General features: G+C 38.4%; 3 protein-coding genes across 4 annotated transcripts; all 3 read right to left on the bottom strand.

Moving 5' to 3' along the window:
- Window positions 1-12: 12 nt before the first annotated feature.
- Window positions 13-2,472, bottom strand: LOC115631063 (ATP-dependent DNA helicase PIF1). Its single transcript, XM_030527702.1, has 2 exons — window positions 1,446-2,472; window positions 13-1,382 (listed from the first exon to the last, which is right to left on the bottom strand). Exons 1-2 carry the CDS (start codon window positions 2,409-2,411, stop codon window positions 342-344), a joined length of 2,007 nt encoding a protein of 668 aa, XP_030383562.1. The 5' UTR covers window positions 2,412-2,472; the 3' UTR covers window positions 13-341.
- A 927-nt stretch (window positions 2,473-3,399) lies between these two features.
- LOC115631682 lies at window positions 3,400-5,985 on the bottom strand. 2 transcript variants are annotated; one of them, XM_030528497.1, is made up of 4 exons: window positions 5,847-5,985; window positions 5,559-5,774; window positions 4,092-4,622; window positions 3,400-4,040 (listed from the first exon to the last, which is right to left on the bottom strand). In XM_030528497.1, exons 1-4 carry the CDS (start codon window positions 5,930-5,932, stop codon window positions 3,674-3,676), a joined length of 1,200 nt encoding a protein of 399 aa, XP_030384357.1. In that variant the 5' UTR covers window positions 5,933-5,985; the 3' UTR covers window positions 3,400-3,673. The 2 variants fall into 2 exon arrangements, with proteins under 2 accessions (XP_030384357.1, XP_030384358.1); XM_030528498.1 differs by lacking the exons at window positions 5,559-5,774; window positions 5,847-5,985 and adding an exon at window positions 4,739-4,970.
- A 1,976-nt stretch (window positions 5,986-7,961) lies between these two features.
- On the bottom strand, window positions 7,962-11,361 carry LOC115631199. The gene is made up of 3 exons (XM_030527889.1): window positions 11,225-11,361; window positions 8,603-9,123; window positions 7,962-8,528 (listed from the first exon to the last, which is right to left on the bottom strand). Exons 2-3 carry the CDS (start codon window positions 9,089-9,091, stop codon window positions 7,962-7,964), a joined length of 1,056 nt encoding a protein of 351 aa, XP_030383749.1. The 5' UTR covers window positions 9,092-9,123; window positions 11,225-11,361.
- Between the last annotated feature and the right edge of the window lie 3,393 nt (window positions 11,362-14,754).

Here is a 14,754-nt window from a genome sequence, read left to right on the forward strand (position 1 = left end):
ACACAATCCGAGCATATTAGTAACAATATTACATTTTTTTTTGTTTGTCTTGTTACATTTAATGCTGCGATAATGTCAGTTCATATATTGTATTTTAAATCTAAATGTATAAGACGGTTTACAAACTTGTTCCTTAAAGGATCTTCAAATTCCAAGCTCGATCTTGTGCTTATAGAAGTGCATTTTGTCAAGGTCTTTCGTCCGGTTTCGTATTGAAAGACATTCTCAAAACGCTGCAGCGATTTGCGCGAGCTATGAGTCGAAGAGCCTTCCGTCAGTGCTTAAATTTGAGCTAGATGTGATAACTTAAATTGCGTACTTAATGTTAAAATATTTTTGCATTAGCTGATGGAGACAAGTGGTTTATTCATGAGGCTTTTCTTAAGCTTGGCCAATGCACTGAGCTTGCTATCGGTTGGCTTCTTTTCCTTATTATTCGGTCCCAATGGTATCATGGTGGTGTCGACAAGACGGCGTCGGAAATTCTTATAAAATTGCAGCACTTGCGGATTGGCCCACACCTGCTTGGAATCGAAGTCCAATATGCGCACCGAGTCTAGTGATTTGGCACGTGACAGAGCCACATAAGCCTGGCCAGCCTCAAACACTTTAGAGAGTGACATCTCTACGCAATCAAGCGTAAGTCCTTGACTTTTGTGTATAGAAAAGGCCCAGGCAAGCTTTAGTGGCACTTGGCGACGTGTGAGGACGCCACCGGTGGCCGTCTTGATTATCCACTTCTCGTGCTTGCACGCATACTCGTGATTGTTCTTGAAGCGCACCACTGGCAGACCCTTCTCAATGCGCACCACCACCCCACGAGCGCCATTCACTAGACCCGATGCAATGTTGATATTCTTGAGCAGCATCACCTGCGCATTCACTTTTAAATAGAGCTGTGCCGGAGCTTGGACTTGCTGATCCAACTGCTTGGTCAGCGTGGCGTCCGAATCCTCAGCACGAAAGAGCACTTTCTCGCCCGTTAGATTGTCCAGCTTGGATTCATTTATGGAATTAGCATCATTCGTGTGGGAGCACAATTGTGTTGCCAGTATGCCATTACCCTCGATCTTTTGCTTCGAGGTGGACACTAATCGTGCAGTTATCGTCTCATTTACATGCCCAATACGCAAATGATTGAGGATGCGAACAAATTCTGGATCTGATTGACGATGAACCTGCTTCAGCTCAAAAATACACTGTATGCAAGTCTCCCAGGCACTGGATTGAAAGCAAAAGCGTTGCTGAGCTGCGCTATTTTGGGCAGCAAAGTCGGCCTTAACCACCGGCGGCAGCTGCAGAAAGTCGCCACATAGGATCAGTTGTATGCCACCGAAGGGACGGTCATTGCGCCTTATGTGCCGTGCCACAGCTTCAATTTTCTACAACAGAATCAAATTTAGCGATTGGATATCCTAATTTATGGTCCATACTTAAGAACTTACCTCAAAATACTGTCCATCCACCATAGAGATCTCATCAATGATCAGTCTTTTGCATTTGCGCCAAGTCTGTGCCGAAACCGGACGCGACGCCAATTCCAGGCAACGCTGCATAGTCGCATCGCCGCCTCCAATGCCAGCAAAAGCGTGAAGCGTGGTGCCGCCGATGAGGCAGGCAGCCACGCCAGTCGACGCCGTCGCCACTGTGCCGTCCGGTGGCAAAGCAGAAATTATTTTGCGCAACAGAAAGCTCTTGCCCGTACCTGCAGAGCCCGTAAAGAAGACATTCTTGCCGGCGGTGCAGGCGCGCAGAACTTCCATCTGCTCCTCACTTAGACGCAACGAGTCCTCAGTTGATGTTTGCTGGTATAGTTTCTTGGCCGCAGGCACAGCGCCTCCACTACCATTACGTTCATCGCCCGTCTTAAGCTCCTCAAAGCGCCGCTTCTTGGCCGCGTGTGGCGATGGGGTCGTCAATGTGGCACGCGATGCCGCCAAACCGGCCTTTTTACGCGCCAAAACCATCTCGGCCGTCGTTACGGGCGAGACTTCTTCGAAGGAGCTCGGCTTGCCCGACAACATGTGTTCGCGTAACTTCTTCTGCAGGCTCGCCTCGTCGGGCTGTCCCTGCCCCTCACCCGTGCCATTCAGTTTAATGAAAATTGTGCGTAGGAAGAACATTAATGGGCCCGGCGGGGCATTTGATAGATAGAGCGCGCAGTGCTCTGCCTTAAAATTGAATGTTGCCTTGCCTTCATTCATGAACTTTTTGTGTATCATTATGTCCTTCAGTTTGAATTTAAGAGGCTTTAGCTTTTCCGGCGTCACTTCGACAAATAATTCGCGCAGATCATTGCGGACTAAGCGTAGCGTCGCTGTCTTGTACTGTAATTTACGCCCCGTCACGCCCACTGCATTTGTCCATTGAATATTCACCGCGCACGTGAGCACGGCATCGTTGAGATCCATGGTACGCAATTGTAATCAGAATTTTTGTTTAATAATAAAAACTAAAAGTCTTTTCTGTCCCCCAAACAGAAGCGTAAAAGGAAAGGGCTGCCAACTCTAGCACCCGCCAAAACTGCATTCACAATAGACAAGTATGGGATCAGTTTCAAATGGCAACGAATATCTCGAACGGGCGCTAGGTGGCGCAGAGATCGCCACAAAATGTACCATTGTTTGGTAATTGCTTACAGTTTTCTGTCCAATTTTCGAAATTCTGCCTTCTCTAGCTTCTAAATATTGTGAAGTAATACTCTTTACCTCAATTTGTATTGTATGTTAAAAATGCAATTGTTAATATGTCATGGAAATTTACAATTCATTTCGTGGAATCAAACTTTCATGTAAAACGAATATTTTTAAACTGTGCTGTAATTTTCATTTATGTACAATTTAGTTTCTGCACCTAAGTAGTATCTTCATTATTTTTTAGGTTAATGTTGCCAAGAGTTGCAAATATTATATGTATATATATTGGCTTTATTGGCAGTATTTTTGCATTAGATTATTAAATGCAACTTAAAACAGTACGAAATAATTGATTTATATTAATTATCTCTTTTGGCAACTTATGCAACTTCTGTAATGACAATAAATGTGAATAAAAATGAAGAAAATGAGTCAATACTTCACTAATTTAGAAGGTTTTGAAAACCTCAATCTTATGCTAGAATAACAAAAGTAAATACAGACAGATGAGCTGTGCTTAAAAACGATTGAAAATCCATTATGGAAAGGGTTCGAACGTTAAATGAACCTGAATTAAGAGATAATCTAGAAATAATACATTGACTGGAAGCCAATTTATTTCTTTAGATATTTTCTAATGAGATGCTTTTGCATCAGAAAATCCAAGCCAGAAGTAAATAAATAACTCATATTGTTAACCTTTCTAGTGTCTACCAGCCTTGCTTTTACGATTTACAAACAATACAATTCAAACTATGTCGGGTTTATTTTTAGTATACCTTTATTTATACACATTTTATACATTTTATTTAAATTTGTGGCAGCTCGACTCTTTAATACCCTCTACCCACCATTTTTCCCGTTCTCCATTCTTTTAATTTAAATCAGCATTGGTGGAAAATTCATTCCTATGCCAATAGTGTGCCGAATTTAATCAATCTTCAGATCATGGAGTACGGTGGCATGGGGTACAGGGTATTAAAAATGACATCAATACAAGAAACACATACGTGTGCATGTGTGTTCATTTTCAAAGCTTATTCACTGCTAATGGCTGATAAATCTTCTTCAGCATTTGGAAAAGCTATCATTCTTCGCGCTTCCTCTTTATAGAATTCATGCCACTTCTTAATGTTGTTTGAAAATTTTGAATCGTCAGAAATCTTGCATTCCTCGAATGGACCAAATGTCATATAAAATATATCTTCAATCACATTTTTGCTGATCGGGTTTAGACAAAGTCTTATTTCTTTAGCTCGATGATCTTCCCACTCTTCTCCCAGTTCTTGTATTATTTGTTGTCTCCATTTTCCAAGTTTCTCATCTTCTTCTTTCAGTTGTTGTATTATTGGTTGTGTCCATTTTCCAAGTTTCTCATATTCTTTCACAAGCTTTTCTATGCTCCTACAACTAAAGAGTGTTTTTTATTGCAAACTAAAATCGTGTCAATGTTACCTTCCTCTCTCCTCTTCACTTCTCTCATACTCCTCTATCCAGGTATATATGCCCAACAAAGCAAAGCGACGAATGTCAGCAATAGTGTCCTTTGTCTGATCCCAAAGTAAATTGAATATCGGCAAAATATCTGTCATATCGTCATACAATCTACAAAAATAGTGCGCGACAGATATTATTGATAGCTGGAAGTTCGGAGGCTCTTCCTGGAGTTTGCTCAAACGATCCGTTAGGGATTTAAAGGATACCCATTTTGCTACAAAAGTCTCATAAATCATCTTAACATTTAGTTCGTCAAACTGGGCTAATACCAAATCCCACCAGTTTTCTTCCCATAACGAACGTTTATCACGGATCACTCCAATGCGTAACAAAAACAGGCCAATGCGTAATTTAATTCTATGATCCATTGAATTGCGACAATATATCGGAGCTTTCTTTGTGTATTCCACGTGTAGACGGACTAATTCGGATATATACTTCGTATGATTCTTAGGATGGATAGACAGGTGTTCTAGACCGGTGTTGTCCCTGTAAAATGCATAAAGAAAAACAAGTTAGTAACTTTATTACGGTATAATGTTCAGCTTCTGAGACATGGTAGTATTGTTACTACTACTAAAATACATTAAAAAACAGCCACTTACATAGGATTTGTCATAGGAATTATCAGGTCTTAAAACGAGTAGAATGTAAATATTTGGGACTCTTCCTGGAGTTTTGTCAAGATAGATGTGTGTAGTATCACTTGAGCAGTCACCTCAAGGCAGACTAGACTTTATCGTATTCTAGTTTTGTGCGAATGTATGTAGCACACAGAAGGAGGCGGGGCAGACCCACAAAGTATAAATATATATTCTTGATCAGGGTGACCAGCCGAGTCGATATAGCCATGTTCGTCTGTCTGTCTGTCCGTCTGTATGAACGAAAGGATCTCAGAAAGTATAAGAGCTTGAATAACCAAACTTGGTATCCAGATTCCCCTAAGTCCGAGAAAGGACAGATGTGTGTGTGTTTTATCTGATGCGATCAAAAAAATTTTTTTTTTTTTTTAATACTATTATTATTCTAAGCATATGTACAGAGTATTTCAATGTCAGGACATCCGACTTTATCTTTTCTACTTGTTTTTATTTTATTTAATTCCTTTTTTTAATTTTTTTAAATAAATGTTTTTTGTATTTTCTGTTTTTGTGGAGAGTAGAGGGTATTTTACTGTCGGGCTTGCTCGACTATAGCGTTTCTCTTGTTGTCTTTTAAATGCTGCACTTGAATATGGAAAACCCTATATCATAAACATACATGTGCATTTTACTCAAAAGGATTTTAAGTGGCTTATTTATTTAAAAATCTACTTTTATGTATTACATACATTACTGTCTGTCCATGAGAAAAGTTGAAACGATCAGTTCCTATATTAGTTGGGACAAAAAAAAGAGTCTCGAAACTAATCGACTTCGTACTTACCACAAGTCCTTTTCAGAAACCTTGTATGGAAGTATTATTTCGCGCAATAACGCCATTGATTCAAATTCAAATTCAAATTTATGTGTAGTCCATCTTACCCATCTCCACAAACTGTTGAGTGGCATAAATAGAGCAAATTTCTGTACGATTTTTAATAAATCCTTAGTAACAATGTCTTTTTCTTCTTTTCCTAAGAATTTCAAAATACTTGTCGAACTGTTTTACAAAAAAAAAAAAAATGCATTTGCCATTAATATATATGTATGTGTATCAAATTTAATAACTTACACCTCTTCTTTTCCAAATATTTCCACATCAGTTTGTTCTAAGGATAAACTCAAAGCCATAAAATAGTCATAATAAATCCCAGGCATTATTGTTTTAATTTTCGTAATTTTTAAATCAATTAATTCGCGAATGGCGACTTTGGACGGACTTCGTAGAAGTTCTTCGAGACTTATATTTTTCTTTTTTATATCATCCCATTCCTTTATTTTTTCTCTGACAAAAACTTCAACAATTTTGGTCTTCACAAAGTTTTTCTCTTCCTGAGTATCACAATTCAGCTCTTTTAGAAAGTATTGTTGCACATCCTTCAAATTGTCGCGTTTTTCCAGAATGTCTATAAACGACCTGTATATTCTGAGCCAATAGTTAACGAATTCTTTAACACAGTACCCATAAGTGGGTAGGTGTACATATGTCTCTGAATCGCGTGTGATAAGAGAAATTACGAAACTTAACCAAGCCTGTTTTGAATCCTTCTTCACACTCTCTAATAATTCGGCTTGATTTTTCTCAATTTCTGGTTGAAATATGTCCTTGCATTTGCAACCCATATAATTATGTATATTACGTATTTTTTCCCAACTCATCGGAAATCCGCATCTTCTTTCCTCTGGAAGCCAGCCGCACGACCGATTAGGAAGTGAGTGGACAAGCATTTTGGTTATTTTAGACACTATTCGAGGGGTCACCCGACAATTAAACATTGATAAATTTATATTTTGGCAGAACTCAGCAAATTCCGTAAGTGATATATGGTCTATGGTTTTCTGAAATAAAGTGGTTGCAAGAATATAATACACAAATTGTTTTAACTATATTACTAGAAAAGTCACTTACCTCAAACAAATCAAACATTTGGTCCCCTAACTTTTCCCTGAAATTCCAAGCTCTTTGAACGCTCTCAGTTAGCAAGCAAAGGGTCTCGAACCGAAGAATTGGTAATTTTTCACGTATTTCTACCAAGATGTCCAGCCAGTAAAAAAAGGCCACTGGATGCCACTTAACCGAGCAAAATGCCTCTACGAAGATTGATATTTCTTTCGTATTCGCTCCCTCGACAGCACGGTTTATTGGCAATAAGAACCCATTGGGATTGTGAAGCTCCACATTATTCGTGGCCACCAGAAACTCTTTCAGAACATTAAGGCGCATGGTCACATCAATTGAAATATTTTTCAAAATGTATTCCAACGCCGTGAACCGCAGCATTATATTTGTATTATCGCTTAAAAGGTTTATCAGCAATTTGCGCAGCCACAGATGCCAATCCTTGATCGCACTCAATTCAACAATGGACGGCAGGAATTGCTTTAGAGCGCTCAGCGCCTGGTCTATTTTCCCTTGCTCGAGGTAATCCACCGTTTTGAAAAAGGCCAGCCCTTGGATGGGCTGACAATCATTCGATCCCATACAAAAATCGACAGCAGTTGTGTTTTTGAACGCATAAAAATTGTGCATTACGGCAGAAGCTGCTTTTCGCTCTTCGGGATTATCTGAACTCAAAAAATCGCGAATCATTGATGGCAGAGGGGCAGCAGTAGGGATGTTTTCCAATTTAAAAGCAATTGGTAATTCTGGTACTGGTATTTCCCAAATTTTGCAATGCAACGAAAGCTCATTCAGAAGATACTTGCAGTCCACTTCATTCCTCTGAATAAACGATTGCACCAAGTGACAGATACCTTTCCTTAGGTCGCTTCGCGTTGGGTCGAGCAGTCTTATCATCATAAGGATTGGCTTTTTACTTATAATGGATCCCCTATCATAATTGCTATGTAACAAGAAATAGATGAACTTGATGAGTTGGTTAAGTTTGTGGTTGTCGTCTTTGTTCCGATTTATCAGATCGCAGATCATGGAGTCCAAATAAGTTTCACATTCCACGCTGTTTGCATATGTTATATATTTCTCAAGCGGTTTGGTAACTTCAGTTCCTTCAAAGTTTTCATCAACATTTATATTTTCCAATAAAAGGTCAACTTCACTTAGCCAATTCGAATACTGTTCGTCGCTTTGATTTGAACTAATCAAAGTATTTTCTTGGCATGGCATTGGACCTTTAGATCTTGTTTGTATAGATAGCTGAGAAAAACCGTTAAACACACTCTCTTCGATCTATATTGGTTGATCCCCAATACTCGGATTGTTGTTTGAATCATGACTGAACAATGGTGGCAATATTTCTATACTTGTCACCTCTACCTTCGTTGAAGGCTCAATCTCAGAATCAACTTGAATTGGTGCATTCCCACTGCATTTGCCATCACTTACTGTTGTAGCATACCGGACAAAACTTACTTTCGTTTCATCCAATATTTCATCGCCATCGTAAAGCATTAGCTTACATGGGACCGCAGTTTCGATTGATGAGTTGGGACCATCATATTTTGGAACTTTGTAGGCCAGAATGCTATTCGTCTTTAGTTTCTTAAAAGTTGTGTTAGGTTTGATAATCGCTGACTCCCAATTTCCTTCCTCATTACACAATTTAATCTGATAATCTCTTTTAACATCAGAAAGCAAGAGAGACACATCTTCACCTTCAAATGATAATTTCTCGTTGAAGCACCGTATAATGCTTACTGATTCGCTCGCATTGAGTATTCCATTTGAGAAAACTGTTTCACAGATTTTCCACCGATTCCCGTCCTTGACAGTAAAAGCAGTGAATGCTAAATAAACCTATAGAAATTACAAATTCAGATCTCAGCAGATCTCACTAAGGTATATATTCGTAAAAAGAAACACAAACTCACCGTCACATCCTTACCAAATTTCTGTGTAATCACATCATCCGGTGGCAACTGAACCAATTCCGGAGTTATACTTTCCTTCAGTTTCTCTACATTTTCTTTGATGTCCGTATGCTTTGTCTTAGCAATGCAATAATCGGCCAATTTAAATGTGAAATTCATTCCTGTGCTATCAATAGTCGTCATCCACTTGCGAACCGGCTCAAAATTGAAGTTTAAGTCTGGCTTCTTTCTCTTTCTTGTTTTTCCGCCCACTTCAGAATTGGGAGCAATGCCAATATACTGCAGCGTGTTTGGCGATACGAAGTATCCATCGTGACCTTCATACTCTTGAACCAATTGGCAAACAATCTGAACTGGACTCTGAAATGGCTCAGTAGTTTCTAATCTTAATTCCGAGGCTTGTAGCGGAGCCCGAAACCCTTCACTTAAATAGCGAAAATGATGACGCTGAGAGGGCTGGGCGGTAATCTCTAAGGTGGCGGGAAACATTATATCGAGCGGCTTTTCGTAATGTTTAGCACCTATAAATATATATGTAAATATCATGTATTGTAATCAATTGTCCGGATGTTCAATATAACGTTTATCCCCTTAAAAAATCGGCAACGCCAATATATATGTACATATTATTTTTTGATGCGCTATGTGGGGATACATATGTACATACATGTGCATGTACATACATATACATAATAGTGTATGCATTCAATTGTTCAGTTCAACACTTTATTTATTTATCCATATGTGCTTTTTGAATATGAATGTTGTGAGTGTAAAAGGCGAGTTTCTGCTTTGTAAATCATAAGAATACATTTACGGAATAAGCTTAATTCTGGGAGACATTAAGTCCCAGAATTACCGTTTGGGTTGTGCGTTGATCACCAATCAGTCAGTCAGGACAAACTGTTTTATATACAGTGGCTCACAGCTTATTCGACCCAGTCCATAGAAAAAATTTTAAATGAGTATAACTTTTAAACGGAAAGAGATATCAACCAAATTTAAACGCAGAATCGTAGATTAATATTTAAACTAAAGCATAATGATTTCATTTATTATTTATATTAACCTATTTTATATTTAAAAAACAAAACAATTTCAACAATTTAATGTCACAGCTTATTCGACCCACGATGTTCAATGAACAGTTACGATCGCTGGACATGCAGGATAACGGTACTTTTTTGTCTATGCTTTGGTCATTATATTTGCAAGTAGAATGTGCACTTTTACTCAGATTTGATCAGCGCACCTCGTGTTATAACAATGGGAAAACGCACAACCGTAGAGCAACGTGAATTGGTACTAAACCACCACAAAAATGGCAATTCTCGCCGAAAAATAGCACAATGTGTTAATATTCCAGAGTCCACAGTAAAGGGAATCATAAATCGTTTCCTTTTTGAAAATAGAGTGGAAAACAAAGGAAGAATAGCGCCAAATAAAATATTCAACGAAACGGATGAGCGAAGTATTGTGCGGATTGTTAAACAAAACCCAAAGATTTCTGCTCCAAAAGTGGCCAGTGACATATGGGACAGGCTAGACAAGTCATGTTCTGCAGAAACAATCCGTCGAGTGCTATGAAACAATGATCTGCACGGCAGAATTGCTCGTAAGAAGCCTTTTATAAGCAAGAGAAATCGTGAGCACCGATTAAAATTCGCTAAGGAGCATATTAACAAGGACTCTAGCTTCTGGGAGAGCGTTATTTTCGCTGATGCGTCCGATGGGCAAGAAAAACATTTAAAAGCTACAGTCAAACATGGCGGTGGCAGCGTCATGGTTTGGGCCTGTATGTCTGCAGCGGGGATCGGAAGAATGGAATTTATTGAAAGTACAATGGACAAAAATATGTACCTAGATATACTTAAAAAAAATTTGCTCCAAAGTGCTGAGGATCTTGGCGTAAAGGACACTTTTCGTTTCTATCAAGACAATGATCCAAAGCATACGTCCGGGATAGTGCGAACTTTGTGTATCTGGAACTGTCCGCACGTTATAAAACCGCCGGCACAGTCACCAGACATTAACGTAATTGAAAATTTATGGGCGATTTTGGACGCGAATATCCGGAAAAGACATATTTCCAACAAAAACGACTTGAAAACTGCACTTACTGAGGAATGGGCAAAGATCTCTTCAGAAATAACAAAAAAATTAGTAGAATCGATGCCAAAGAGGCTTAAAGCGGTCATTGAACAAAAGGGGGGTCATACTAAATATTAAAATATTGTAGTTGTTCCTTTATTTTGCTTTTTGTCAATATTTTTTAAGGTGGGTCGAATAAGCTGTGACATTGAATTGTTGAAATTGTTTTGTTTTTTAATTATTAAATAGGTTAATATAAATAATACATGAAATCATTATGCTTTAGTTTAAATATTAATCTACGATTTGGTTGATATCTCTTTCCGTTTAAAAGTTATACTCATTTAAAATTTTTTCTATGGACTGGGTCGAATAAGCTGTGAGCCACTGTATGTAGATACTGTTTGGCTCTTCCAACGATTTTATCGTTACTCCCGTTCTCTATATTTGCCAACAAATCAAATAACTTTCTGATTCATTCTGACTCAAGTGCATTTATAGTAGTTTAATTTTTATTTTTCTGCGACCAACCTTAATTCACATTTATCATATCATAACACTCACGACGATCAAGAATAACATTTATTGAAAATTCCAAAGGAATAATCGTTATTTATTGAAATTACTACCTATATAATAAATGTTTTAATATTGTATAGTATTTATGTAAGCAATTCAAAGAAACACAAGGCTTTATCGCAATGGGTCTTTCTTTGTTATCACTTTTCAGTGCTCCTTCCGATACGATCGACCTATTCGCGACGACAAGCTTTAGAATACTGAAAGCACGTCTCCTACTACCCAATAGAGCTAGAGCTTTTTCGTTTCTACAACTTGTTAAAACGCGATGACGCAATTAAGTGTCCAACTTTCTGTATTCCATTTCGTACTATACATGAAATGTACAAGAGTGTACATATGTAATGACGCTGGCTGAATATCGTAATTTTAATTGCATTACCTTTGTCAAGCAGTGCTTTGGCGGCTTATGTATAGCTATGATTTGAATTAGTGATTGGTTTTAGCGCCAACTGCCTATTATCAAATTTTGTTGCCTTAGATGATGAAAACCACAAATTTTCCATAGTTGTTTTTTTTTTGAAAAAAAGAAAGCTTTTATCGCTCCGCACGGCTATTGGCCACCTACTGGTTGTTTTCTTATTTCGCAGTGGCAATATTTGCTAATTGTCAGTGGCCCTTGCTTGAACCCTGACCTGTCAGAGGGGAAATGTCAGAAGTGTTGTGAAGCAATTTCCGCAAAGAAAAGTTATCTTGCGCCGCCTCGTCATCCGGATGCTTTCCTTTCACCTCGAGATCGCATGGAAGCAAGACGTACTCAATCTACTCTAGCTGAACGATTAAAATTGTGGTTACCTATAACCTATAAGCCTTTCTAATTCGGCTTGAGCATTTTATTATTTCGGCGCTTACTTTCGGCTGAACTTAACTTGTTCGGCATACCAACGGATTTTCGGCAAGGTGCCACTTCTGACCAACGGGTAAAAAGCATATGTATCTTTTATTTTCGCATTTAAAGTGCAAGCTTTTATATCGTCATTTCGATTTGTCTTCGCTCTTTTCGTGCAGAAATGGCACCAAATAAATAAATGAGCAATTAGCGCATAAAACTGCGCTTATCACTTTGAAGCTCATGCTGAACGAAGGGCGCCGCAGAGGAAGCGTATAAGAGTTCATACAAGGTGTGTTCCGAAGTAAATAGGACTTTTTAAAAAAAAAAACAGAACAAATGGTTTTATCGGCAAAATCAATTTACTTAATGCAAAGTAGTCTCCTTCTGCTTCAATACAGCTTTTTGCACGATCCAAAAGCATGTCGAATTAGTGTTTTAGCTCGTTGGCCGGTATGGCCGCCAGTATGCCGATGCAAGCCTTTTGAATGGCCTCTACGTCTGCATAACGCTTTCCTTTCATGAACAAATGCATTTTTCCGAAAAGGTAGAAGTCGCACGGTGCCATATCAGGTGAATACGGAGAGTGGTTAATGGTTAAAATGTCAAATAATCGGTCACAATCGGTTGGATTCTGAACAATTTTTGGTCGGCAGTCAATTTGTGCGGAACAAACCGTGCACCCACCTTTCGTAAGCCCAAAATGCGATAAATCGATGTTTTGGAGATGTTCAATTCCATTTCCATCAATTTCAATGATGATTTCGGCTGATTTTTTATGAATTCACGCACAGTTTCGATGGAATTTTCGGTGATCACGAATTTTGATTGGCCCACATGCTGATCGTCATTTATGTCCTCACCACCACTTTAAAAACGTTGAAACCACTCGTGCACTCTGCTACGGGATAGGCAATCATCGCCATTAACTTGTTCCATCAATTGAAACGTTTCGGTAAAAGTTTTACCAATTTTAAAACAAAATTTATTGTTGGCTCTAGCTCATTTTCGCACCGATAACACAAACATACTGACACTTAAAACGCAATAACTTCACTTCCAATCGATGAAATGTCATGAAAATCTCACTGGACAATCGATAAAGATAGCAGATTCTAACGCACCTGTAGATAGCGCCACCAGGGGGCGCTACATTCAAAAAGTCTCGTTTACTTTGGAACGCACCTTGTATAATGTTTTTCTGCGTTCTATTTTTTTTTGGTTATCTTTTTTTTATTAAGTGAGCAAAGCAACAAGGCCTGGTGTAAGTGCGAAAGAGAAAAAGTTATTTCAAAGAAGTAAACGAACAATTTCTTAACAGTCACGAAAGCAACAAAAACTGAGTAAACAACGCAAGAAGTAATTCATGCCAAAATTATATTCAATGTGTGCAAGGCATTGATTTCATATAAATTCCGCATTATCAAAAAAAAAAAATCTTTTAAAAATTATGCATGTAGCAGCAGAGAAGTCGTCGCAACCGAAAGATCTTTCTACGTTGGACAAAAGACTGTAAGTAAACCCATTATAATTTTTAACAATATACATATATCTAACTGCTGGCATACATACATACCTGCGCGAATAAATGAAAACGCATATGCCTTACATAAATACCTATGTAACCCTTTGTTTGGTCACTTCGTAGTTTAAGAGAATTAAATTCAATTAGATATTAAGAATGTTTTGAAGTTTAGATTTAAGTAAAAAATGAATTGTTTGCACATATGTTATTGTTAGGCGGTGTTTACAGCTGTAAGTTTTTTTGTTTTATGTTGCTCTCTCGCGCTCTTGAATGCGATCCACTTGCGCATGAGAGAAAGCATAAGCATTGCATTACTCGACAATAAAGTCACTTAGAAAACTCAGATCAGACGGTGCAGTTCGCTTTTGTAACTTCTGCAACGTAAATTCAGTGCGAGCCGAAAACAGTCTGCCATTTTGACATTCAATAACATCGCTTCATTTGGAAGCGAATTAAGATACCTTGGACCTTCGCCTTTGCCATACCGGCAAGTTTCCGGCTTAAGCCGTACAATCTGATTGCCTGCGGCGCATTGAACTTCTATTTTTATACTCTGTACATGAAATGTACAGAAGTATATTAGGATTGCGGGAGCTGAAAAATGTAACAGGCAGAAGGAGGCGTGGCAGACCCCACAAAGAATATATATTCTTGATCAGCATGACGAGACGAGTCGATCTAGCCCTGTCTGTCTGTCTGTCCGTCTGTCCGTCCGTATGAACACCTGGATCTCAGAGACTATAAGAGATAGAGACACCAAATTTTGCACAAAGATGCCTTATGTGTGTATTTTATACGAGTTTGTTTTTTTTTTATTTCCCCCCTTTTCCCCCCTATGGGGGTTTTCCCGATTTTCCATTCGTATAATCGCCTATATCTCGGAGACTTTAAGACCTAAGAACACCAAATTTTAGTCCAAGATGCCTTGTGTGAATACGCAGAAAATGTATTTTGGAATTTCCCTCCTTCCTCCCTCTCTCCGCAAATTTTCTCTAACTCCCGTAATTCTTGGAATTTCGAACTAAAATACCAAATACTCCCTATTAGTTATTATGTGTCCGTATGCCAAGTTTAACTATAATAGACCGATTTAACAAGATGTTATAGCCATAAATATATTTGCTGCTG

The sequence above is a fragment of the Scaptodrosophila lebanonensis genome, unplaced genomic scaffold (assembly GCF_003285725.1).
Source record: "Scaptodrosophila lebanonensis strain 11010-0011.00,11010-0021.00 unplaced genomic scaffold, SlebRS2 tig00001412-arrow-pilon, whole genome shotgun sequence".
Lineage (NCBI taxonomy): Eukaryota > Metazoa > Arthropoda > Insecta > Diptera > Drosophilidae > Scaptodrosophila > Scaptodrosophila lebanonensis.

What these genes read in the sequence shown, in the direction of transcription:
- LOC115631063 (XM_030527702.1), bottom strand. Translation starts at nt 2,411, where the DNA reads ATGGATCTCAACGATGCCGTGCTCACGTGCGCGGTGAATATTCAATGG. An exon ending in TGGATGGACAGTATTTTGAG is followed by an intron (nt 1,383 to 1,445) that starts GTAAGTTCTTAA and finishes ATTCTGTTGTAG; the next exon opens with AAAATTGAAGCTGTGGCACG.
- LOC115631682 (XM_030528497.1), bottom strand. Translation starts at nt 5,932, where the DNA reads ATGCCTGGGATTTATTATGACTATTTTATGGCTTTGAGTTTATCCTTA. An exon ending in ATATTTGGAAAAGAAGAGGT is followed by an intron (nt 5,775 to 5,846) that starts GTAAGTTATTAA and finishes TTTGTAAAACAG; the next exon opens with TTCGACAAGTATTTTGAAAT. An exon ending in AGTGAAGAGGAGAGAGGAAG is followed by an intron (nt 4,041 to 4,091) that starts GTAACATTGACA and finishes CTTTAGTTGTAG; the next exon opens with GAGCATAGAAAAGCTTGTGA.
- LOC115631199 (XM_030527889.1), bottom strand. Translation starts at nt 9,091, where the DNA reads ATGTTTCCCGCCACCTTAGAGATTACCGCCCAGCCCTCTCAGCGTCAT. An exon ending in AATTTGGTAAGGATGTGACG is followed by an intron (nt 8,529 to 8,602) that starts GTGAGTTTGTGT and finishes TAATTTCTATAG; the next exon opens with GTTTATTTAGCATTCACTGC.